The sequence below is a fragment of the Rhipicephalus sanguineus genome, chromosome 2, assembly GCF_013339695.2.
Source record: "Rhipicephalus sanguineus isolate Rsan-2018 chromosome 2, BIME_Rsan_1.4, whole genome shotgun sequence".
In the NCBI taxonomy this organism is placed as follows: Eukaryota; Metazoa; Arthropoda; class Arachnida; order Ixodida; family Ixodidae; genus Rhipicephalus; species Rhipicephalus sanguineus.
Window position 1 is genome coordinate 224,602,874 of NC_051177.1, and position 27,238 is coordinate 224,630,111.

The 27,238-nt window shown below is 49.3% G+C and overlaps 1 protein-coding gene across 4 annotated transcripts in view; it reads left to right on the plus strand.

Annotated features, from left to right (window-relative positions):
- LOC119384126 (serine/threonine-protein kinase tricornered) overlaps positions 1-27,238 on the plus strand; it is a 259,204-nt gene that overhangs the window by 204,776 nt on the left and 27,190 nt on the right. For all 4 annotated transcript variants that reach the window (XM_037652422.2, XM_037652420.2, XM_037652419.2 and 1 more), the window contains exon 7: positions 2,482-2,543. In XM_037652422.2, the coding sequence (XP_037508350.1) occupies positions 2,482-2,543 (62 nt within the window). The remainder of the gene's footprint in view (positions 1-2,481; positions 2,544-27,238) is intronic.

A 27,238-nucleotide genomic window follows, 5' to 3' on the forward strand; every position in this document is an offset into this window, starting at 1 on the left:
GGCTGCGGCGGAACCGCTCCTGGAGCCTTTAAGCAGTGCTTCCGCCACTGACGCCAGAAGGGCCATTGGGTACCCTGACTCACGAAGGCGGTGGGTCTGGATAAGAAAACTTGTCTCACATCGGTGGATGCACGATTTTAACTAGGGCATGATGAAAACATGACCGCGCAATTGCTCTTTTTACTAGCTCCGAATGGGCCGAATGATACGGAAGAACTGGTTTGCTGCCTCTCGGTTCATAGCTCCAACACACATGATAGGCAGAGCAGTACAGACCAAGATCTAAAAACCTTATAAAATTATTCTTAGGTACCTCATGAGTGACCACCAAGGGCCTGAGGCATTCTGTAAACACTTCAATGGTGCTGCACATGGCATTGTCAAAACCTTCTTCGTCATAACATAACAGAACTAAAAAGTAGTCAACGTACCTAAAAACACGGACAACCTTTTGATTGTCAAGGCGTTCTTTAAGTTTCTTGTAGCGTACCTTGCTGTACGCCTTCGTGAGTCAGGGTACCCGATGGCCCTTCTGGCGTTAGTGGCGGAAGTACTGCTTAAAGGCTCCAGGAGCGGTTCCGCCGCAACCTCTGGCAGCAACGACGCTCGCTTCCGCCCAGAAAAGGTTCTTGTGATTCCCTATGTCCACATTGTGTCACACAACCTACGGAAACTTGGCTGAAAGGTTGGTTTGGACGTGTTGTTCTCTGCGCCTGAGCGGCTGTCAGCCCTTTGCAAAAAGGCCAATTCGCAGAGCAAACAGAGGGAAGCATGCTCGATAAAGCACAGGAACCCTTACGTCACCTGCACCGAATGTGTTGTATATTCTATACCGCTGACGTGTGATAAGGTGTACGTTGGGCAAACGGGTAGATGCCTCAACACGAGGCTCACAGAGCACAGTTATCACTGCTCCAAGAAAGATGCAGGCCACCTTGCCATTCACTGCAGTGACTGCGGCTGCGCACCCATGTTGGGCAACACGAGGTAGAGCTGTGCACGGGCCGTATTTCCGAGCCCGAGCCCGGCCCGGGCCCGCTGACTTTGTCGAAGGCCCGCCCGAACCCGACGGCAAAGGGCTGCGAGCCCGCCCGGCCTGGCCCGACGAACGAAAACACAATCCCGGGCCTGGCCCGGCCCGGCCCGGATTTTTGAAGGTTCGCTGCGAAAACAAAACATGGTTTTCCAGTAATTTGGCATTTTATTGAGCATATCGAATATGACCAAACGACACACGACGAACACTCTCTATTACACAGATTACAAACTGTCGTGCAAAACAGCAAGCAGTCCCACGATTCCGGCTTGAACGAAGTGCGGCGCTTTTGCTTTATGTAGCCCACCGAACTGAAGTTGCGTTCGCTGCTTGCACTCGTCGCCGAAATTGCTAATATGTTTTTTGCCAGCCTGGCAAGCTTGGGATATTTCTGCTGCTTGTTTTTCCAGAAGACTAAAACTTCAGATGAACAGGCGGACGATTCCATAGAGAGATAATCGGAGAGCTCCCCTTTTGTTTAAAGTAGCGAATTGAAAGAAAAAGCGGTAAAGGGCGGTCGCGGAAAAGGCGCTCTATGCGTGCTGGAAAACAATTCCCGCTCATTTTATATATTTCGGGCTTGAGTCGGGCTTTGCGCCGGGACTGAGCCCGGCCCCATAAAACTCCAAGTAGCCCGAGCCCGGCCCGGGCCCGAGGTGGAAATGCGTCGGCCCGCCTGAGGTGGAAATGCGTCGGCCCGCCCGAGCCCGGCCCGCGGGCCGGGTCGGGCTTGGGCTTTCGGGCTACCCGGAGCCAGTGCACACCTCTAACACGAGGGTGGTGTGTAGGGAAAAAGGCAAAATTGCACGTGAAATTTTAGAAGCGGCAGAAATTTTGGAAAGGAGGGAAGACTGCATTAGCTGCCCATCGGTTGCTCTATCTTCAAAAGAGCGGAAGTTTTTAGGTATTAACATGTGATGTGGTTTGGTTTTTGGTGTTGGTTTTTCGTTTTTTTTTATTTTGTAATCTTTCGCTTTTGCTTTGTGATTTGATCGCGGCTTCTGGGTTTTGTTGCTCTTAGGATTGTCTATTGAACTTGCTCTGCCAGATGCTACACGCATGCGCAACAAGATGCTATTTAAGCAACTGTGGTGGTCAATAAAGATCAGTTGAAGTTCAGCGCTTGTGTCGTCCTTTTTTTCGTGTTTTGTGTTTCTGTCTTAACCCGGTGTGCGCTGCCGTTTATCGTGAATATGACCAACCAACTAGCCCACAAGTACATTTTAAGTAACCCTGAAAGTTGTACGAGCCGTGTTCATATCATCGAGGTTCCGCTGTAGTGGTCGCTTCAGTAGGTTAACAAAGGGAAGAGAAAAATTACGTTTGACAGAATGAGAACATAAATGCCTTCTAAGCATCATAAGCATCCGCAATGTTTTGTTGAGAATATTTGCATGCAAACTTGCGCTTCCAGTTATGCTGTACCTTGTCACGTTTTTTTGCAGCATCGAACCCGATGGACTCCAAACGGAGAGCTGAGAGCTGGAAGAAGAACCGACGCCAGCTGGTACGTTTGTGTCCTCAATTTTAGTCAGGTCAGGAAAGTTAGCCAGATACATGTGTCGATATTTAAACCTAGTTCAACGTAGCCAACTTTCCTTCTTTTATGGGTGCAATTTGCTTTTGCCTGTTCTGCCCAAGAAAAAGCAAGACACGTTGGAAGAATCAAACCTTCTTGTATCTTCATCATCAGCCTGTCCACTGCAGAAGGAAGGCCTCTCCCAATGAACCCTGATGCCATAGCGTGCCTCGCGATGTCATCGCTCCACTTAGCCCGTCTGTGCTTCCCATCTCGTGGTATCCATTGCGACGCTATAACTGACGCATCTGTCCTTCTCGTGATGTGACCATTTTTTCCTTTTAATATTCACCAGGATAACAACTGACCCGCTCTGCTGTCTTCCTGGCTCTGGCGCCTATAATTTTTCGTGCCATTGCGCACAGTGTCTGTAGCTTAGCTCCTTTTCAAGTTTCTTTCTCATTCTGCAGGTTTCTGCCCCATATGTTAAGACTGTCTGCTTTAGTGACAGGTTGCTGGTCATTTGTTGAGAATGCCTACCGTATGAGCACCAGCCCATCCGTGTTCTTCGGTGGAATGCCTTAGCACGAGTGGTATTTGGCCTAGATAACATATTCAGCAGCTTTGATGCTTTCTCGTTCTAATTCTTGAATCGTTTTTGCAATTTGTCACTGTCTTTGCTGAAGGGTATGATCTTGTCTTTGTGTGTTTTTATTTTGCTTTATTCTTCTGCACATTACTGCAGACGATCACTTTGCTGATCACTGCCATGTTTGATAGGTTGTTTGATATGGTGTGTTCGGGCAACTTCGTCAAAAGCATCAATTTTAGTTCCTCGAAATGAATACAACTAATGATAAATTGCACGTATGCCTCGAGCCTTATATTTAATTATTTTTAGGCAGAAAGATTACATGACTGACTTCAGAATAAACACAGTGATGCCACTCCTGTGCCAACTGCGCCAAAGTGCACCAAATTGGATTTCCTACGCCATCCTGATAGTATTAACAAAAATTGCACCAAACTGCGTCAGTGTCTGGGGTTTGGGGGCGTCTGTCACAGGCAGTCGCACCGCCGGCGTATCGAAGCATGTGCAGTTTGATCTTGGGGCCGCCAAAGTCACAGCCACAGACCAAGGATTATTCCGCTGAACAAACAGCGCTCGTGCGTGCGTTGCAAGTGAGCCACGATGCCATGCACGGTGCCGACGCAGCTTCTGTTGTGCAAGTCGGCTCGACGGTAGAACGCACTCTTCGCAGAGGCTCATGACGTCTAGGCCAACCGGGGGTGTGAAAGTGCGGCGATTCATTGGCGGATGTCGTCTGTTCCAGAAATACTGCTGATAGCTCGTTTTAAGCGTTGCATTGCATATAACTAAAGCAATGTTCACTGATAACTACACGTGTGCCGCTAAAATGTCTGTCACTTCTGTTTCTGGACATCATGGAATGAAATCTGGGAAAATGAGATCAAATTTTTTGTGCATTGCATCCATGGAAGAACACACAAATGGTAGGAACACGTGGACACTTTCCCTCAAATATGCTTTATCCGTGGATCTTCATCCAGAAGACCTTTTTCCTAATTTCTTCCACCAGCACATCCATGTTTGTAATCGCTCTTTCTATATCATCTAAAAGGCCCTGCCCTTTCAAGCTTGTGAGTACTAGGGTCCCAATTATGTTTTGCTTACTTTTTTAAAAATTTCATCTCATTAATAAAAGCATGCCTCCTGGTTGGAGCAGCCGCAATTCGGTTTCAATATGTGCAGGGCTGTCAGTAATGGGCCCTTCGCTGATGGCCCTGGTGTTGGAAGGCCCACTGTGAAGCGGCTACACCATGTTACACGTCCGCCCCTCGCTTTCCAGGGTCAATAGCCGACGATTAAAAATAAATCACAGTTTCGCTTAAGGGAGAAGCAATGAATGCGATACCAACAAACTGCATTGTTATACGAAGTAAGGCTAGCAGCTAACTCTTTTAGAGCTGATCTCACGTAACTCAGCAAAATGCTGGTTTAAGGGAATATGGCCGCCCCAGGGACCGAAGCAGTTTTTATGCTATCAGTTCTCTAAGCGTGAAGTAGGCACAGGAAGTTTACGAGTCGTCTCCCAATGCCTCGAGACAGCACGCGTGCCAGCGACGTAGCCCCTACCCCCCTCATTTCCTGTGCCGTCCCTTCACGCTCCTTACAAAAGACGGGCGGGGCAATGAGCAATCAACGGCAGGTCTCACACGCGAGATGTTATCACATGCACCCTCCGTGCGACAGACGGCGGACTCATTTTATCTTCGCTTCAGCCGCATTCGTCGTCGGTGCTTGCGAGTTTTTACTCGTGGGTAGAACATACGATGCGCAGGGTGATGTTATCAGTTTGGACTTAAAGGGACCGTCAACTGCTTTTTCTCGACCCAGTTTTTTACGGCGCGACAGGAAGCTTACCCTTCGTAGCGTTTGTAGCTGCAGTGGTTTATCCTAAAAGCACGTAGTTATTTTATAAGCAGTATTTTTAGATCTGAAAGGCTCCAAACACGCATGAAGGCTTGCTGCAGCAACGCTGAGAATTGATAGCAATGCCGCTAGCCCTTGTGAAAGCTGTCGTTGTTCTACTTTCGCAGGAGTTACTGTAGCTATGCTTAACCACCTTTATTTTGAGCTTTCCAACCATTTTTGAAAAGAGCAAGCTGTTACAATGAGATGATGCGGCTTTATACACCTTCTCGGTATTTGTATAGCGTTGTGTGCGCCTGCGCCCAAGGTTGCCTGCGCCTGTGTCATGGATGGCTTGTCCCGGCATGGGATCATTACGCCAAGCGAAGGCAGCGCCACTTTGTTGCATACAACTAACGCAGGCCTATATGTACATTTTTATGGAGTAATGTCTTTTAATATAAAGAAATGAACAATATTTCAGTACTAACAGAAAAATCATCGAACGCATACACCAATCAATGGTCACGTGACCGGCTTCATCGGACCATTTATGATTTTGCCGCTAGAGGCGCCAAAGGTCATTTTTCGCGACTTTCAATGAAGAAATAAAAATATAAATTCACCCCTCACGAGATAAACAGGGTTGGTTTGAGTCAATGTGACGGACAATCTTTCCATCAGTGCAGTCATCTCATTTCATGTTGAGGGCAGTTGTCGGTCCCTTTAATACAAAAAATGATGGCAGTGGCGACAGCAAAAACGCATCTAGGGCATCCATATAATTGCTATCATAATAAAAAGCAACTTCACGCTAGTGGTGCTAAGCCTGGAGGAAGTGCGGAGCTGGGCGGCCTTCTTTGTTTTCTTTATTTTTCTCTTTCTTTCGTCCTCTCTTTTAAATGCGGAGCATTTCTTAGTGAACTTCTGTGACTTTGAGCGTATCTATCTATCTATCTATCTATCTATCTATCTATCTATCTATCTATCTATCTATCTATCTATCTAGCCGCTTACGACTTTGTGCTCTCCTGGCCGTTTCGTTAATCGGATGTATACCAATATTGGTGTGTCATAACATGGCCTTATTACGAACATAAATGACAGGTCATATCATGACAATCATGACACGCATGTCATGAACAGCATGATTTACGTTCCACGGCCTTTGGGCTCTTGCGGCCGTTCCGTTAATTTCATATATACAAAAATTGGTACGGCGTGACAAGAGTTCATGACGAACATAATGACAGGTCCTAACATGCAAATCATGACGCGCATGTCATGTGCAGCATTATTTACATGACATGGTCTCGCGGCGCTCGCGGCCGTTTAAATGAAGGAATACATACGAAAACTGGTATGACGAGACATTTCTGTATGACGAACATAACTGACACGTGGTAACATGAACATAACATGACATGCATGTCATGTACGACATGATTTACATGCCACGCTCATGGCGCACTCGCGGCCATTTCGCTAGATTGATATACACCAAAATTGGTACTGTGCGATGTGCCTTTATGAAGAACATGAATAACAGGTGATAGCATGAAAACCATGACATCCATGACATGTATGTCATGATTTACATGCCACGCTCATGGTGCATTCGCGTCCGTTTCGCTTGTGTGATATACACCAGAATTGGTGTTACGTGACACGACAGTATGACGAACGTAAGTGAGACGTGTTAGCATGAAAATCATGACATGCAAGTCATGTACGACCTGATTTACATGCCACGCTCATGATGCGCTAGCGGCAGTTTCAGTAGATTGATATACACCAAAATTGGTATTGCGCGATGTGACTGTATGAAGAACATGAATGACAGTTGGTAAGATAAAAACCATGACATGCATGTCATGTATGTCATGACTTAATTGCCACGCTCATGATGCATTCGCGGCCGCTTCGCTAGCTCGATGTACACCAAAATTGGTATTGCGCGAAGCGACTGTATGACGAAGGTAAATGAGCCGTGGTAACATGAAAATCATGACATGCATGACATGCACGACTTGATTTACATGTCATGCTCATGACGCACTCGTGCCGTTTCGCTTGCTTGACATACACCAAAATTGGTATTGCGCTACGCGACTGCATGACAAACGTAAATGAGAGGTGGTAACATGGAAATCATGACATGCAGGTTATGTATGTCACGATTTACATGCCACGCTTATTGTGCATTCCCGGCCGTTTCGCTAGCTTGGTATACACCAAAATTGGTATTGCGTGACGCCACTGTATGACGAACGTAAATGAAAGGTGGTAACGTGATAATCATGACATGCATGAAATGTACGACATGATTTACATGCCATGCTCATGGCGCACTCGTGGCCGTTTCGCTAGATTGATATGCACCAAAATTGGTATTGCGCGATGTGACTGTATGAAGAACATGAATAACAGGTGATAACATGAAAACTATGACATGCATGCCATGTATGTCATGACTTACATGCCACGCTCATGGTGCATTCGCGGCCGTTTCGATAGCTTGATATACACCAAAACGGATATTGCGCGATGAGACTGTATGATGAACATTAGTGACAGGTGGTAACATGAAAAACCATAATACTCATGTCATGTATGGCATGATTTACATGCTCTACGCATGGTACACTCGCGGCCGTTTCGCTCCTTTGATATGCACCAAAATTGGTATTGCGCGATGTGACTGTATGACGAACATAAATGAGAGGTCTTAAAGGGACCCTCCAACACTTTTCCAGACCTCATTGTTTTACATTTTTTACTTTCGGGTTGCGTAGACTGAAGGCTAAAGAGATTAGAGCAGCAAGAACGGCAGCGATAGGGGCACGCAGTCCGAAGTTATTCAGCCTAGAACGCTAAAAATACAATAAAATGCAGGCCTACCCTCAACTCGAGTTTCGCGGGGTCACCAGACCACGTTTCACTCGCCCTGTGACGTCTGATGGCGCCCCAATGAAATGAACTGAAAGATGCCACGTACGGGAAGCTTGCATGCAATGTTGCCCGTGCTTTACAACGTAATGATGATGCCGTTGCGGTAGTAACAAACAATGTGGTGCATTAAGTGTGAACAGCACATGCGAAACGAGGCAGATTTGCGAACGCCTCCATCATTTTTTGTAATTTTAGTCATATTTCTTGTTGCAACGGCGTCTGTATCAACGCTCTTACATTTTCTTTCCTTCAATTTCTTCAAACAACGGCGCCTGGAGCGTCTCCAGTGCGTTTCCTCCAGCGCCGTGGCGTTCGGCACATTCTTTACCGGGCGCTGCAGTTTTAAAGCTCAGTGAAAAAAGCATGCTAAAGAAAAACTAAACCCAATAATAACCCCTTTTGTGAGGCAACGTCGTTATTACTTCAAACGTTACATTTATCCAATCATAGGCCAGCGCCCATCTTCGTCATTTCCGCCCACAATAATTCTAGCGAGCGCCACTACGCGTTGATGCGGTCGGCAGCGATGTAGGCGCTTCACAAAAAGTGTTGGAGGGCCCCTTTAACATGCGAATCATGTTATGCATGTCATGTACGGTATGATTTACATGCCACTGTCATGGTGCGCTTCCGGCCGTTTTGTTAACTGGATATATACCAAAATTGGTATGGCATGACACGAGGGCGTGAAGAACATAAACGACAGGTCATGCATTTATATACCAGAATATGCGTTTCATTGGCATGGTGTACACTAGATTGTGCATGCATGCGTGCATGGCAAACATGCGATATATGGTGGACTAGATGCCATGGAATGAATAATTTCATTTGGCTCAAAGACAAACAAGGCGATGTATGCAGCTCTTATTTGCTGGCTGCTTCGCATTACATCGATTCCCACAGTGCGTGGGATCTACCGAATTTTTTTCTCTCTGCTTTTTTCTATATCTTTTTGTCTCTGTTTATTTCTCTCTCTCTCTCTCTTTCTGCCTGTGCTGTGCTTTACTCTCTCCCACCCTCACTTCTCATTCCCGCCACCTTGCTGTACTACTATACTAAACAAGGCTAGAAGGCTATGCTATGTTCTGTCAGCATGCCTGGATAGCAGAGTGGTTAAGACGCTTGCCTTCGAATCGTAGGTACGCGGGTTCGAATCCTGCCACCTCACGAGGAATTTCTTTCCGCAAGATTTTCTCTTTCGCTCTCTCTCTCTCTCAGTATTCGTTCTCTCACCCATCAGAGTTATTCCATCTTGCATTGGAGAAATCGACGCACGTGTTTTGGAAGCGAAGCAGGAGATGAAGAACAGGACGAAGAGAGCGCATGCTGATTCATGATAATGATAGTTTCTGTTTGCATTACCCGGCACAACGAAAAGCTTAAAGGACAACTTCGGCACTTTTTCGAGGTCAATGGATCTCAGTAAAATTCGCTGGGTACGTTTCTTTTCACGTTCCCGTCATTTATACCAAATTACAGGCTGGGGAGATACACAGATTCATTACAAATGAATTTTATTGATTACCCCGACTCTCCCCAGCTTGCGTCCCATAATTATTGGCAACGTTTTGTGCGTGTCATGGCTTCCGGTCGATGGCTTCCGGTCGTCTTAGGCGAATGTTTCTCCTTAAAGGGCTTAAGGGAATTTTTGACGTACAACCGGAATGTCCTAGCCATATGCAGCTTCGCTGTAAAAGGAAAACGAAGTTCGTTATATATCGTGTAGTCCCTCATTGAACGCGCTTTCGGACAAATTAGCTGCTCCCAGATGCAAAATTGCCTGCTCCAAAGTGCTCCAAAAGGAAAGTTTTGGAGCTTCAAAAATTGCTCCAAATCACAAGTCCTATGGGTGCGGACGTTCATCAGCACATACCTAACCTCAACCTCCAGAGGGCCCAAGAAAGGGCGGAACATCACGGTGTCCCAGCCCCAACTTGGATGCGGCCAGCAGCCTCCGCGGGTCCCCGATAGGGGTTCCCGCGAAAGCTCCTCAGGATCAAATAAAGTTCATTGTCTGTCTGTCTTTGGGCTCTAATAATGATCAGTATGTTTAAAAATGCACAAATCAACAACTGTCTTGCAATAGAGCATTGTGAACTTTGGAATGACATGCAAGAATTCTAAACAGTTTGTCGTAATTTGCATCTGAAGGGATCTCGCGCACGGTCATGGGCAATAGCTTGCCCATGACCGTGCGCGAGATCTAAGACGCCGCGGCGGCATGGATGCTTTATGGGGTCAGGATGAAATCCAGCATAACAATCCGCTTCTTACGTTTCATGAAATCACCTCTCACTATCGGCTTAGTAGAAGGGCCTATCCTCTTCCTCACCCGAAGTTAGATAGGTCTCAGTCAATTACACTTAGAATGCTCCAGACGGGCTCGTTCCCCTCGCGCGGCTTTCTCAGTCATATCTCCACAGATGTTGACTCAAGCTGTCCGGACTGTAATGAGAGTTATTGTTCCTTAGCACACATGCTTTGGCAATGCCCCGCGTTACCTAACGGCCCTCTATCCAGCGAAGCCGACTGGGAAGAGGCACTCTGGATCCCATCGCTCCAGGCACAAATCCAGGCAATCCAGAGGGCCCAAGAAAGGGCGGAACATCACGGTGTCCCAGCCCCAACTTGGATGCGGCCAGCGGCCTCCGCGGGTCCCCGATAGGGGTTCCCGCGAAAGCTCCTCAGGATCAAATGAAGTTCATTGTCTGTCTGTCTTTGGGCTCTAATAATGATCAGTATGTTTAAAAATGCACAAATCAACAACTGTCTTGCAATAGAGCATTGTGAACTTTGGAATGACATGCAAGAATTCTAAACAGTTTGTCGTAATTTGCATCTGAAGGGGTTATAGTACTTTATGCATAAGCTTCCATTAAGATGAATGCTCAGACATTCTTAATGGAATTGATAAACGATACGCACGTCATCGAATACTATTGCAGAAGATGGAATGAAGCAGCAATAAAAGGTCAGGAGAATTTTAAAAGGAGACATTCATTGGATTTACTTGTCACTCGTACGTATTAGTAATGCATTGCTGCTGATCCCCCATTGTGTGGCTGGATGGCAAATTCTTGGGAGGCTTTCGTGCTGCATTAAGGCATCTTAAGCTGGTATTGTATAAATACGAATGACCACTACGCTTGTATCCGTAACCACAACCCTCTGTAACTTCTATGACCCTGTGGGTAAATAAATGAGGCGTTAGCAGCTTTATCATCCGTGAATAGGCCTTGTTCGTGTGGCCTACCCGTAATTAGCACAGGCTGCTAATTACTCTCGCAATATTTGGGTGGCTTTACTTATCAGTGTCGATACTGTTTTAAGAAGTCCATAAACAAGGCATTTGCTTTTCAGAGTGTAACTATCGGACCTACATGTGCTTTACGGGGAATGAGCTGGCCTTGAACTATGCGTTGGGATAGCCAGGTTCAAAGTACCGTATTGTCACGTGGTCGTGACGTCGACGAAGACCGCAGGCGAGGTGTCCAAGATGAAACTTTATTTGGCCGAACTTGTGTAATTTACAGCAATACACATGGTATGCACTGATGGCGAACAGAGCGTCGACCGTCGATCAACCGACAAGCGGTGAAGTGCGTCGGCATTTATACACGTGCCGTCAAATATTCCAGCATTATCGCTGGTTGTCGCGCAAACTCTAGAATAACCTCGAGTGTTCGCGTCTTGCGCGAAATCTTAACAAAACGATCTCCAATAATCGCGAAGCTTCTCGAACAAGGAGGCGCGGTTTGCACTGAGCGTTGCTGACAGTCTTTGTGGGCGAAAACCAAATACAGCAAAAGTGATAATAAAAAACGCACGTGGCAATGCCCCCCTCTGCAAAAACATCGTCCCGCTGCTTAAAACAGAACACGGGGGTGGAGGTGGGTGTAGGGTTGGCCAATGCATGCAACAATAACAATAAAGAAAGTACAATAAACAAGCGCAAACAAGTACAATAAAAATAAGCACAAGCAAGAAAATACAATAATAAAGTAAAAGTACAGTCCTAAGATTCACTAACGCACGTAATATGGCTTGAGGCGCACGACATGGAAGAGTTCAGGTCGCGCACAGCGCCGCTGAGAGTTCGCAATACCATCAGGGACAACCTCGTAGTCGAGTGCGCCGAGGCGTCGAAGTACCCTGTACGGTCTGAAGTACCGTCGACGAAGCTTCTCACTAAGTCCCCGTCGGTGTGTTGGCGTCCATACTCACACACGGTCACCAGGTTGGCATTCCATGTGGCGTCGTCAAAGGTTGTAGCGGCAGCTGTCATTCGTCTGCTGGTTCTTGATCCGTGCTTCTTCGGCGCGCTGTAGGTAGGTGGTCACGTCGATGTTTTCCTCGTCAGTCACGTTTGGTAACATGGCGTCGAGCGTCGTTGCCAGGCTCCGTCCGTAGACCAACTTGTATGGCGTCATCTGTGTCGTTTCTTCTACGGCCATGTTGTATGCGAAGGTCACGTACAGAAGGATGGCGTCCCACGTCTTGTGTTCGACGTCGACGTACATGGCCAGCATGTCATCGATTGTCTTATTTAGACGCTCGGTGAGGCCGTTAGTCTGTGGGTGGTACGCGGTGGCTTGTGTGGCTGTATTCCAAGATTGCCTGAGTTAGGTCAGCCGTAAACACCGTACTTCTGTCGGTGATGAGAACCTCTGGGGCACCATGTCGAAGGACGATGCTCTCAATGAAGAACTTGGCTACCTCAGCGGCACTGCCTTTGGGCAGGGCTTTTGTTTTGGCATAGTGGGTAAGGTAGTCGGTAGCCACGACGATCCATTTATTTCCGCAAGTCGACGTTGGGAACGGCTCCAGGAGGTCCATCCCGATCTGCTGGAATGGTCGCCGAGGAGGCTCGATCGGCTGAAGGAAGCCTGTTGGTCTTGTGGGCGGTGTCTTCCGTCGCTGACAGTCTCGGCACGTCCTTACGTAGCGAGTAACGTCGGCAGCAAGGCGCGGCCAGTAGTACCTTTCCTGTACTCGTGCGAGCGTGCGGGAAAGTCCGAGGTGTCCAGCCGTCGGGTCGTCGTGCAGGGCATGCAGAATTTCTGGTCGCAATCCCGAAGGTACAATGATAAGGTAGCTGGCTCGCGCCAGAGAGAAGTTCTTCCTTACGAGGACGTTGTTTTTCAAGGAAAATGATGCCAATCTTCGCCTGAATACTTTTGGGACAACGATGGTCCTGCCACCCTTCAGTTCCGGGTCGGCTCGTGGTCGTTCGGCAAAGTCGTCGGCACTCATGGCTCCCAAGAAGCTGTCATCATCCTGGTCGTCGGGCAGTGGTGGGTCGACGGGGGCACGAGACAAGCAGTCGGCGTCGTAGTGTTTCCTTCCGGACTTGTACACGACGCTAATGTCAAATTCTTGAAGTCTTACCCCCGAATGCAGAGGTGTTACTTGTACATGACTCGTACTTGACTCAAGACAGCTTTGCCGCTCGTCATAAATCGTTCTTGAACTTGTGGACGACTTGCGGGCGACTTGGATCGGTCGAAGCCGGGACGAGTTTCAAGTCTGCTGCGGGGCTAGCTTGAAACAGTCTTGATGCGTTATTCCAACATGGCCGCCTCTCGAATGGACGTCGCACGGAGGTTGTCCGCTTTTGAATTAGCTTGCCACGCTATGGACGTAGCTCTTTTCTGAGGCACATTGCTTGCCGAAGATTCCGCGACCCGCCTTACGTGACCGAGGAAATCCGATGGAGTTGTACGACGAGGAACAATTCCATGCTCGCTACAGGTTCACCAAGAACGCCGTGCGGCAGCTTCTGGCTATGTTGCCGCTCCAAGAAAGCGGGGACAACCGAGGACAGCCTGTGCCTCCCATGTTGCATCTACTGATGGCGCTCAGGTTTTACGGCGCTGGCACATTCCAGTCACGGGGGATCTCGTCCGCATTCCGCAGTCGACAGTGTGCCGCGCAGTCGGAAAAGTGACCCTACTCATCGCAAAGCACTTGTACTCGATACTGGTGTGCTTCCCACAGCCGGCGGGATTTCCTAAAGTTATGTGAGACTTTTATGAAGTGGCCGAATTTCCTGGCGTTACAGGATGTGTCGACTGCACACACGTGCGCATTAATAGCCCCGGTGTATTTACGCTCACCAATCACTCATCTCCCAAATACAAAACATGTGGAAGGTCACAAGAATAATAGCTCAAGTGAACCAGTCATGCAAAAAAAAAATGTTGTTCTTAACAGTTTTGTGGCGCTCTCGCTTTTCTCTTCCAGCTTCCTCTTTCCATTTCTGCTTGAGGTTATTCCAGCATTTCTTGAGCTGCAGGTGATGGCGCCTGGTAATCCCGTGGTTGGCGTTGTAGCGCTTGGCGATTTCTTTCCACGTTTCATTTTTTTTCACCACTGACGCAACGTCAGTTTTTTTCCCACTCGATAATGTGCCTGAAATGCCTCTCAAGGTCGATCAGCACACTTTTTTCGTCCTCGGTGAAGCGCGGGGCCGCCTTGCGCTGAGGTGTCTCTTGGGACCACAACGTGCCTTGCTACGACATCTCAGCAAATGGTTCTTTCTCCTTGATTCGACGACTTTGCTTCGAAAAGTGACGTGGGGGACGTAGCATGAGCCGAAAAATGTTTTCATAGTACACAACATTTTGCGTCGTTATTTTCTCGTTCGGTCCAGCTGTGTGGGATTGAGAAACTTGACAGACATCAGTGTGCAGCACAACGATACGAAAAATTCCTTAAAGGGACACTAAAGGCAAATAACAATTTATGTCAGAGTGAAAGCCCAATGTATGACAACTTCTAAAACGGCAATATTATCAACAGCAGTGCCCTACTTACCGAGAAATTAAGGTAAATGTATCACATGATGAGCGCCACGAGTGGGACATTTTCGAAGTGATCCCGATGACGTATGGAAGTCGGCCTACAATAAATCACTAGTAATCAAACTAGCAGCAGTAAAAAAAGAACATTCCGAGCATCAAAAGACGTAATAAAATGCTGTTTGTTCGTTTCCGCTTGATTCATGGAAAACAAAACCTCCGTGGCGTTGCCATGGGGAACGGCGCGCGTGGTTCAAAGGTTCCGTTTTTGCCGAACTGCGCCTCGCCCGTCTCAGTGGTAGTTTCGGGATCGCGTACTGCCGTGCGTGTTTTGCGCGCTTGTGAAAGTCGCTCTGACAGAAAGTTCGACAAAAAGCCACATGCGTGTGATATTGCCGGATGCCCGAATGGTGCGCAACGCCAGTGCTGCAGCAAGGAAACCGGTGTGTCTTTTCACTGGGTGCCGCGGAATGAACCCTTACGCTCGAAGTGGCTTAGTGTCATGCCATTGCACCAGTGTGCTAAACAGTCAAAACCTCTGCGTGTGTGCTCGCTGCACTTTCGTACTGAGGATTACGAGACCAACCGCAACCTGGTGAAGGCTTTGAATGTGCCCATCCGTGCAAGTCTTTGCCGCAGTGCCGTTGTTGCTACTGTGGGTCCCGCTACTTCCGCTCGGCTGCTACTAGTGTCGGCGGCCGCGCAGTAAAAGCGGGCAACGTTGGGCACGGCAGCAGTGACGTATGAAAGTCGTATTTTCAGGCGGGAGATTTGAAGTGCGCTAACGCGATGCGGACCACTAAAAACGCGATTTTATTTCAAAATAAGCACTTCCTTGGCACAAAAGCAGCACTACGAGGTTTCTGGACCGCTATTTCAACAATCAACGTCGACTTAATATTTGCCTTTAGTGTCCCTTTAAGCTTTTCTCAGAAGAAAAGAGCTTCCCCTAGTGCGGGTTTAATCCACGGACCAGCACAAATTTTTTGGTGACAAGGCAAAGCTTTTCTTGGGACTTCCTCATAGCTTTGTATTACAAACAGGTGCTCTCATACAAATATGTGGATGAGCTCTTCGTTCACCTCACAGGACGCACATGGCAGGCCTGTGTCTTTTTCGTTGTTCGCGACAAAGCTTCCAGCAGATAACATATCCTGACCATGTGCGTCCCCCCCTCCCCTCACCAACATGCAGCGCGGCATCGCTGCACCCCGCGAGGTTAAATTCCGCCGCGGCCCATGATACCGACCCCCACTTCTTGTCTTGTTTACCAAGAATCAGATGTTCAACGAAAGCAGACAAATAATTAGCATTTCCAGTTCTATTCTATAGCTTCTTTTGTTGGGTGGCGGCACACATGGGCCTGAACAAGTGCTTTGTACGCTTTGTTTCCAGAACTTGTTCCTTTTTTATTTATTCATATATAACTGCGACCTAGCTCGCTACAAGCATGTCCATAGGCGAATAGAAAGGCTAGTACCTTGAAAATTCGCGATACCTCGCTTAAAACTTGCGAGCCAGGGCAGTGCATATACACTCCGCGTTCGATAAGAAAAAAAATAACGACGAAAGGACACAACGCAAACCATGCCTTGTTTCGCATCTTTATGGGAAATTCTATTAGCGCGCAGGCCAAAACAAGCAAGCTTGGAGTAACGCGCCGCGCTTGGGCGGCCACTGAAACCAGCGGGCAACGGACGCTTTACACAAGCAACACTGCGCATCGCTGCGGCGGCGGGAACCACGTGCCGCTCGTTAACAGTAAAATGACAAAAATATGCTTGTAGCACTTTGATGGGATAGTTCTTTTCAAATATACGAACTTTTCTTGCTGTAACATGTGCCTTACGCCAACAACGACATTATTAACCTCAGTACCAGGCGAGCAACGTGTTTCTGCATTGAAGCTCGTTCTTGACTTGACCAAGCAAGACAGCTTGAGCGTCTATGAAACGCGAAGGCCGACTTGGGGGTTTTCAAGTCCGCTGCTTGCTTCGGGCCGACTTGCTCAAGTCAAGTTGAAGGCACGAGCCAAGTAACATCTCTGCATTCGGGGGTTAGGCTCCACTGTGCGAGGCGACCTGAAGGGTCCTTCAAGTTAGCTAGCCAACACAAGGCATGATGGTCGCTCACAACTTTGAAGGGCCTGCCGTAGAGGTAGGGGCAAAACTTTGATGTAGCCCTGATGATGGTGAGGCACTCCTTTTCTGTTGTGGAATAGTTGGCCTCTGCCTTAGACAGCGACCGGCTAGCATAACTGGTAACCCTTTCCAGTCCATCCGTCCTCTGCACAAGGACGGTGCCGAGTCCTACGCTGCTTGCATCGGTGTGAATCTCCGTGTCGGCGTATTCGTCGAAATGCGCAAGTATCGGAGGCATCTGCAGGCGTCGTTTCAGTTCATGAAATGCTTCGACTTGCACTGTTTGCCACCTGAATTCGACGTCGGTCTTCGTGAGCTGTGTTAGTGGATCAGCTATCCCTGAAAAGTCTTTGACAAAGCGTCTGTAATAGGCGCACAAGCAGAGAAATCGGCGCACGGCCTTGTCGGTGGGTGGCGGTGATGGCAGCTGTCTTCTACGGCTCTGGGAGCACTCCAGTCTTGCTGATCATGTGACCCAGAAACAAGAGCTCCTGGTATGCGAAGCGGCACTGTTATGGCTTCAGGGTGAGCCCAGAGTTCTTGATTGCTTGAAGTACGGATTGAAGTCTCATGAGGTGTTCGTCGAAGTTTGAGGAAAACACAACGACGTCGTCCAAGTAAACAAGGCAAGTCTGCCTCTTCAAGCCAGCTAATACAGTATCCATGACTCGTTCGAAGGTCGCAGGTGCTGAGCAAAGACCGAAGGGCATGACCTTGAACTCGAACAGGCCGTCCGGTGTTATGAACGCAGTCTTTTCTCGGTCTCTCTCATCGACTTCAATTTGCTAGTAGCCAGTCTTGAGGTCCATCAAAGAAAATACTTCGCGTTGTGGAGTCGATCTAGGGCGTCGTCTATACGGGGGAGAGGGTACACGTCCTTTTCCGTGATTTTGTTCAGGCGACGATAATCGACGCAGAAACCTTCTTCTTCCTAATCGACGCAGAATCCTTCTTCTTCACTAACACTACGGGTAACGCCCAGGGACTCCTTGAAAGCTGGATGATATCGTCGCGTAGCATTTCGTCGACTTGTTTCTTTATGGCCTCACGTTCTCGCGTCAAAACTCTGTACGGGCTCTGACGAAGTGGCCTGGTACTTTCTTCTGTTATGATGCGATGTCTTGCGACCGGTGTCTGCCGAAGTCCGGACGACGATGAAAAGCAGTCCTTGTATTGCAGGAGCAGGGTTTTGAGCTGGTCTTGCTTGACCTTCGGAAGGCTCAGGTTGACGTCGAAATCTGGTTCGGGACCTCGATTCGTCCAAGCGGGTTCGGCAGCATTGAAGAGGGTGAAAGCATTGCTGGCGGCCACACATTCGTCGATGTAAGCGACCGTCGTACCAATGTTGAGGTGCCTATATTCGTGGCTGAAGTTTGCCAGCACTACCTTTGCTTTACTGTCACGCAGCTCTGCTATACCTCTTGCGACACAAATTTGACGGTTCAGGAGTAGGTGCTGATTGCCCTCGATGACGCCTTCAAGGTTCACAGGCTCTTCGGTGCCGACAGAAATAATGACGCTGGAGCGCGGCGGAACAGTCACCTGCTCTTCTATCACATTCAATGTATGGCTCCCTGGTGTCGTGTGGGGCGGGAGCGCTTTTTCTGAGGTTAGTGTTATCGACTCAGACCTCAGGTCGATGACGGCGCCGTGGTCACTTAGAAAGTCCATTCCAAGTATCACATCCCTGGAGCAGTTTTGTAGGATTACGAAGCTCGCAGGATAAGTCCGGTTATTGATGGTGACTCTCACCGTGCAGACACCAATTGGCGTTATCAGGTGGCCTCCAGCTGTCCAGATTTCGGGTCCACTTCAAGTAGTCTTTACCACGGTGTTAGAAGTACAGCTGGAACGACGCAGCACCGGCGCCATGCGCTCGCTGCGTCGAACTTCGGTTCCTCCCCGCCGTCACTCCGCGAGACGGCAGGAGCAGTCACATGGCTCACAGTGGCGCGCACCGGCCTCTGTTCCACCTTAGACGAAGCCACGGTGACAAAGCAGTTGTTACCATGTTGCTTTCTCGTTTAAATCTTTTTGTGCAGTGGCGGGTCGCGCTTTTCGAGTGAGGAAGCCTTGAAATGGGCAAAAAGTGTTTTGTGCCGCGGTGCAACTCTGAGTACCAAACCTGCACTGAAAAAGTCGATTTTTGCTGCACCCCGAGATGCGGAACGCCTGAAAGTTTGGTGCCATGCGATTCCGCGCAAGGACCGCGAACTGCAGTTGACTGATTACATGTGCGAGAAGCACTTCGAGCCGAGATACATAACGAAGACGTGGCAAGCAGTGTACAAAGGGCACGTTCTTGCGAGCACAGCTCGAAAGGCGACTCTGGCTAATGACGCCGTGCCGACGATGTTTTGAGTTCGTTTTGAGTTCATCGTCTTGAGTTCATCCATGCCGTGAGGTGGCCCGTTTTTTTAACCATACCTACATGCGTGTGCAGTCTTTCCCTCTCCTTGGGAAAGCTACGCTTGTTAACAATGAGAATATATGGGGTTTTACGTGCTGAAACCACGTTATGATTATGACACACGCCGTATCAGAGCTCCACAAATTTAGGCTATGTAGTGTTATTTAACATTCACTGACATCGTAGTGTACTCGGGTCTCTAGCATGTCACCTCCATCAAAATTCGACCGCCACGGCTGGGAACGAACTAGGGAACTTCGGTCAGCAGCCGATTACCGCAACCGGTGTACCACCGCGGTTGACTGGCTATGCTCGTAAAGACTCCACGCACTGCGATCGACGTGTTCCTTGAAAGACGAAGTAGTAATGCTGTCTTCGGGTGACTATGCGAGACATAAACAGTGAAAAATATCCCTCAATTGGCAAGAAAGAAGAATTGGAAACACATATCCACCACTCTTATTATCTCCCCTTCTCGCTGTGCTAAACCAGGATGCTTTTTCATGTCCTTCGTCGGTGCCTCAAACTTAGCTGCTGGCATTCGCTAAAATTTAGTATTTTATGCACGACCAGCTAAAACGTCGTATTCGTCACACATTTCTTTATCCGCAATCAACCACCGCAAATTACTTCGAATGTTCAGGACAGCAAAGACAGTATGCATTTTCTGCTGTAATACTACGGCTAATACGTTATTTTTTCTATCTAAACTATACTTCTACAAGTAGAACTAATTTCTGTCATATTTCAGCGTGACATCACTGTCATATGTTTAAATGCACGATTTCACATGTCCGATGTGATAAGATTAGTTTGCCGTTCCGGCGTCCGGGGGCGTTGATGTTGCAAGGAAATAAATACGGCGCACATGACCAGCCGGTCAGGTGTGTAACCCGCCAACGTACGTGTGTGTGATTCGGTCCAGTGACCGGCATGGCCCAGGACTACCCGGTTATCACAAGTGGCGACGAGGTCGACTGACGAACCGGACGGGCACAGCACAATCACACGTCGTCATGCCTGTCGTCGGGAAGCTGGATTCATTCGACCCGAGTACATCGGAGTGGGCGGAATACCGTGAGCGGGCCGAGCTGTACTTCATCGCGAACGACATCCCGAGCGACAAGCAGACAGCTGTATTTTTGACATGCTGCGGTCCAGAGACTTATTCTCTGCTACGAGGCCTCCTAGCACCAAGCAGGCCCGCCCAAGCAGGACTGACCGAAATTTTTACCACACTTGGCAAGCACTACGCCCCTCGCGTATCAGAAGTAGTGGCAAGTTTCAAGTTTTTCTCGAGGCATCGAAAAGAGGGGGAGACCGTAAGTGACTACATTGCCTTGTTGAAGAAGTTAGCCGAAGACTGCAATTTCGCAACATTTCGAGAGCGTATGTTGCGCGACCAGATAGTCAGCGGAATCAATGACGTAACCATGCAAACACGGCTGCTGGAAACAACGTGTTTAACCTTCGAAACTGCGAAGGACACCGTCGTAGCTATGTGTTGTGTAGGGCAGGAGCGCGGCGTAACCCGCGGCGGGCCGACGGAGAGGCCGAACGACGGGAGGGCGCGCGGAGTGACGACGCAGAGACCAAGCTTCGGCGAGACTGACGGGAGACTGCTCTCCCGCGTTTATTGCAGGCGGTTTTAAGGAGCGAGAAGAAGGGTTATTGGTCCGCAAGGCACGGTTCACATGACCGGCACGGCCACGCCGCATTGGTGGTTGCAAAGAGGCATGGCTAGAGTCACTAGAAAATTTTCAGAGTATCGCATCTGTTTTCCGCGCGCCGCCGCCGACGCGATTGGCTTACTCGCATCACGTGACCTCTCGCCGCCATATCCCTTCCAAGCGCTTTGGGTGCAGGCGCGTTGAATGCAGAGCGCGGCCGGATATTTAGCAGTACCACGGTCCCTAGAAGTACTTCGTCGCTTTTTTAAACGCGTCATGCAGATGCCAGAGAGTAGCTCACCAGTAACCGAACGTTGCTGGTGAGCGACTCCGGGAATTTCGTATATTTTTGCATTTCGTGTGGGAAATATTAACGTCAAAGAGCGTCGTTGTACGTGGCTGCATAGTTGGCCGCGGAATGAATTCGCCCCCCTCGAAGAACACTCCTTTCTGCAGTGAACTACACAAACTTTGCTGGAAAAGCTCTCATGCAATAGGATACTTCACCTTTTCGGTTCGCTATGTTCAGCGATATTGAAAACTACATACTACATACCTTTCTATTTGCTCGGCTGTTTATATCTCGATCTGTTGAACAGATTGTGCATGCATTTCGAGTTATAAGCGTGTCACGCACGAGAGCGAAATCGAAGATTGTCGCATGATCATTTGCCACAGCGCAAAACTGAAGCGTGGAACTCTGTTGATAATTTGGTATAAGGCAATGTTATTAAGCGTATTTTATTTTTTTCAAAAAAGAATGTTCCTAATGCTGCATTGCGCCGAGCGTACTCTTACAATACTGTTTAGTAGGTGAGAAATGGTCACAGCAAAAAAAAAAAAGGCTTATCCTCTCACGCATTGAGGGAATCGATTTCATGCGAGCCCTAGATCTATATACATACTGTGTTGCAGTAGCATGCGCGTTAAAGATTTTCGGGATGTGCTATTTCTGATCAAAATAACATAAAGCACTGCGCCGAGGAAGTTTTAACAAGAGTGCATTACGAAAACAAAAGTTGAAATTAAAAGCAGTGCAGAAACCGAACCCCAGCCGTTTACGCGCTGGCAACGCCAAAAAAAAAAAAACTTTGTCGGAACGCAGCAAAATATTTGCAAATGCACTGCAACGTTGGGAATATTAAGGAGACAAAAAATAGGAAATGAGACAACTGAGTAGTGACGTCAATCATTTTTGATGGCCTATTTTCTACGTATCTGTTAGGAAATGACAACGTATTCGCAAAATAAGATGCGCCTTACCTACCGCACGCCGATTCACCCATGCGTTCGGCTGCTGGCGTTCCGAACCGAGAGAAATACTTCACGCAAAACTTCCACTTACCGTACACACACCACTGTTATTACAGATAACACCCAGCTGAACAGCAAGCATGGTGCGCAAGTAAGGTATGCGTCAGCGATCAGTCGAAGGACGCAATGCTGAATGTTCTCGTTCGATAATGTTCTCGAATGCGCTATGAAGTGAACCTGAACACCGGCTGCAAAGCTAGCGCAAACAGTCAACATTCACCAAGCGTCGAAGTAAATGGCATGTCGCACGGTCATTACGCTAATGCAACCATGTGTACAGCTCCGGACCTTGAGAACACAACCGGCCGTGAAACGAAAAGAGACCGATGAAGCCACGAAGAGAGTTCGCGAACACATGACAACATTCGTTTGCATAGCTGTCTGCGAATTTCTTCGAGACACAAGAAGAGTTAATTCCTTATTAAGTTATTTCCTATTGCAATTTGGTATTTTATAATTCTTTTCTCTAATTGATTATTTTCGATATTAAGGTTCTTTCCTCATTCTATTGGCACATAACCCAAAGATTCTTATTTTATTTTCAATTCTCGCTTGTAGTCCGATTAATTCAATTACTTTTGTCTAAATTCTAAATTTCCATGTAATGTTTACCGCCGGTTTCATGGCCAATCCCCCTTTGTGGGTAAGAGCCAGTAGAAGAGGATCAAGCAAGCAAGCAAGCAAACATTCGCCGCACGTTTCATTAGCTACACCGCTTACCGCGCAGTCGATTCATGACTGTCGATGACTCGAAATCACTTCTGATATCCTTTCGAAGAGACAAACACACACATATTGCAGTTACGCCGAGCGTAACACGGCATCGAGGCGAAAAGATCGGTCACTTCTCAACACACGCTACCAACGCGCCGGACGGTCCGGAAGGGAAATGGCCGCCGCCGCTCAATGTTGCCCGCGTGCAGCCTACCTTTGCGGTACTCTGAAATTTTCCAGTGACTCTAGGCATGGCAGAGACCCAGCTCCCCCCAGTAGCATGAATAGAGAGCACAACAGCACTGGTGTCTCAGCATGTCACCAGGGGTCACACGACACAACATCGTCCCGCCCTGGGAAGAATTGCATCCTTATACAATTGTAACTGTGGTACATCAGGAACCACTAAAAAAATTCACATTCAAGTTCCGATAAAGATGGCACCTGCAATACGCAGAAGTTCAGTCGTAGATGTATACATATTACAGCCTATGTTACACACACACAAAAAAAGTCACTTCACCACACCGACACAAGTGCCAGCTTGCACTTTGCACGAAAAGTTCACACAAACGCACTGGACCTCTGCGGCTATACTGCGGGCCTCTTAAGGCAGTATAGCCCCAGAAGACGCGGACTACTTTAGTCTGTGATGTAGTCCTTCAAGTGGGCTGGGGGCTTGCGCGTCCGCTGTGGGCGACGTGACCCAGGCCCTGCAGAAAGACTTTGAGAGTTGCGGCTGTCGGGAGCCGACTTTGAAGACCCGTCCCCATCTCTCCCAGAAGAACTTGGCGGATTGTGGCTGCCATGAGCCAACTCTGAAGACCCATTCCCATCACTCCCAGGCAAAAAACTTTGTGGGCTGCGGCTGTCTTGAGCCGACTTTGAAGACCCAATCCCATCTCTTCCCTCCCCCGTGTTGGAATTTGGTGCATTTACTGTAGGTGAGGAGGAAGACCCAGGACTTTCCTCCTGAAGTCCCAATGGTTGATCCTGGGTCGCAGGCATCGGAGTGTGCACTTCAGCTGGTGCGCCGTCGCACTGGACAGCCGGGGCACTAGGAATGGATTGCCGAGGCAACAGCTCATTCAACATTTGAAGTAGTTCATCCACATGGGGCAGTGGGAACCCGTCGACGACGATGGCCTTGTTCGGTTCTCTCAGATCGACGCAGAGGCGGATGTCCCCGTCTTTCTTACGCACGACCACGAGTGGCGACACCCATTCGGATGCCGACACCCGCTCGATGACGTCGTTGTCCTCGAGTCGACGCAGCTCGCTGGCGACTTGTTGCCGGAGCGCCAGAGGCAGGCGACGTAGCTTGGCGGACACTGGTACGATGTCCGGCCGCCTCTTGACCCGGTGGACGTAGTCCCTGACAAGTCCCAGCTCCCCGTCGAACAGGTGCTCGAACCCCGGAGGCACACCTGCAGGAAGCTGCGAGGAAACGGGTGAAGCCAGACGACACGTTAGCGTTGCGCCGTCGATCAGGAGTCCCAACTGCTGGATGGCGTCGAGCCCCAGCAGTGAAGTGCCGTGCGCGGTCACGTAGAAAGTGACAAAGGCCCGCTTGCCATGGTGCTGCAAGTCTGTGCGGAAATACCCTAGGACCGGTATGCGGTGCTTCGAAAAATTCTGCAGTTGGATGGACGTTTGGAGCAATCGGTGCTTCGAAGCGAAAAGCATGTCGAAGTCCTTCTTGGTCATTAACAATGCAGTGGCTCCGGTGTCCACCAGCAATGACATGTGGCTGTGTCCTCCGACGATAACAGGGATGCGCAAGTCTCTTGGGCTAGTCGGCGCAGCCTGCACGGACAGGACTGTGGCAGTGCCGGAGTCAGCGTCTTGGACGGGGGCAACTTCTTGCACCGACGCTTGCCGTTTACGGCAGACTGCCGCGAAATGCCCCTTGATGCGGCAAAATTGGCAAGTTTTGTTTTTTGCCGGACAATTTCTGGAATTCGCCAAATGCCCTGACTTGCCGCAGCGAAAACAAGGGCCAACTAGAGGCTTGGAAGCAGGCTGACCATCTTGGCCGCGAACGCCGTCCTGGAGGCGCGCTGACGAGCCCGCGTAGCCATCTTGGACGCGGCCACCCGAGTTGGGGGGGAAGCCGCCGCCATGTTGAGTCACATGCGGGGCCGCCGAGGAAGCCGACCCGCCATTTTGTGATGCTGCTGCGTAGCCACGTGCGACGCGCTGGACGCTACCGCCGTCCCCGGCGAGCGAGCCGAGTAGCCGTTCATTCTCTCCTAATGCCGCGTTGGCTTTGTTGAGCGCCTCCAAGTCGCGTCCAACTTCTTCGGCTTTCTGCAGCGTAAGGGCTTCCCCGTACGACAGTAGCTTGGCCCGTACATGTGCGTTGGCGACTCCGTGAATTACTTGGTCCCGCACTCTGTCGTCGTAAGTGGCGCCAAACTTGCACGAGAGGGCTTTCTCCTTGAGAGCTGCGACGAATTCGAGGAAGGTTTCGCCGGGCAGTTGTTCGCGGCTCGTGAATAGGTGCCGCTCGGCTAGCACGTTAGTCGTCTCGGCAAAGAAACGTGTCGTACTCCGTCGCCGCCGCCGCTTCCGTCGTCGACACCGCACCTGTGCCCAACGCCGCCGGCGTGCTGGCTGTGTGTGGAGCATTTTGGACGCCTTGAGCTTCGAGCTGCTCCTGCGCGGCGAAGTATTTCCGCTGGCCCTCGACACCGAGCGCGCTGAGAAGTGCTGACGCGCGTCTTTCGTCCTCCCAGCCGCTTCCGCCGGCCGCCTTCAGGTGTACCTGGAAAATTTTTTTCCATTTATGCCACGGAATAGGAGGCGTGCCGGGCACGTCGAGGAATGGAGGAAGGTTGGCAAAAAGGGCCGCCATGTGTGCAGGAGGTAGGCGTAGGCTCGAGCAGGAAGGTGGCGTCGTTCGGTAGCCGGAGCAGGAACAAAGGAATTGCAGGCCGACGCCAATGTAGCAAGCAGGAAGAACAAAGCACCGACGTGCAGGAAAAATGCGACTCGAGGTGAGTGTCACTTACGTCGTGCTCTTCCTGGCGTCGCCTGTTGAACCGGGTTCAGTAACTCGTCGCCATGTGTTGTGTAGGGCAGGAGCGCGGCGTAACCCGCGGCGGGCCGACGGAGAGGCCGAACGACGGGAGGGCGCGCGGAGTGACGACGCAGAGACCAAGCTTCGGCGAGACTGACGGGAGACTGCTCTCCCGCGTTTATTGCAGGCGGTTTTAAGGAGCGAGAAGAAGGGTTATTGGTCCGCAAGGCACGGTTCACATGACCGGCACGGCCACGCCGCATTGGTGGTTGCAAAGAGGCATGGCAGAGACCCAGCTCCCCCCAGTAGCATGAATAGAGAGCACAACAGCACTGGTGTCTCAGCATGTCACCAGGGGTCACACGACACAACACTATGGAAGCTGCGCGTAGAGATTCACGCGCATTGAGCTGTCAGCAAGCACAGCTACTATCTGACGCCGAAACGGCAAACTAATCTGACGCCGGAACGGCAAACTAATCTTATCACATCGGACATGTGAAATCGTGCATTTAAACATTTGACAGTGATGTCACGCTGAAATATGACAGAAATTAGTTCTACTTGTAGAAGTATAGTTTAGATAGAAAAAATAACGTATTAGCCGTAGTATTACAGCAGAAAATGCATACTGTCTTTGCTGTCCTGAACATTCGAAGTAATTTGCGGTGGTTGATTGCGGATAAAGAAATGTGTGACGAATACGACTTTTTAGCTGGAACAAGCGAACGTTGGTGTAGGCACGGCAACACGATCTGTCACAACTGCCGTCAAAAAGGGCACCTTGCAAGAGTTTGCAGAGTTCAGCTGGGGAGTAGAAATTTCGACCGGAGCCAGTCTATAGTCGCAGCTGCTCTAGTCGAGTGAACAACCTGGGCGACCTGCCTGTCTCTGCTGAAGAGCCCGAAGTTTTCGACTTGTGGACGCTTCACACAGCTGGTTCGGAGCCAGTGCGCATAGCGGTTGAAGTTAACGGCGTAACACTCGATATGGAGTTGGACACCGGCGCAAGTGTGTCGACCATTGATGATGGCAAGTTCGCCAAGCTTTTTCCGTCGGTGCTGTTGGAGCCATCGAGTGTGCAGCTGAGAAGTTTTTTCGGCGACATGAAACGCGTCCAGGGAAAGCTGGAAGCAATGGTCAAACTTGGCGACAAGGAGCGCCAGCTACCACTATTTGTCGTGAAAGGGGCGTGTCCTACGCTGTTTGGACGAAGCCGGATG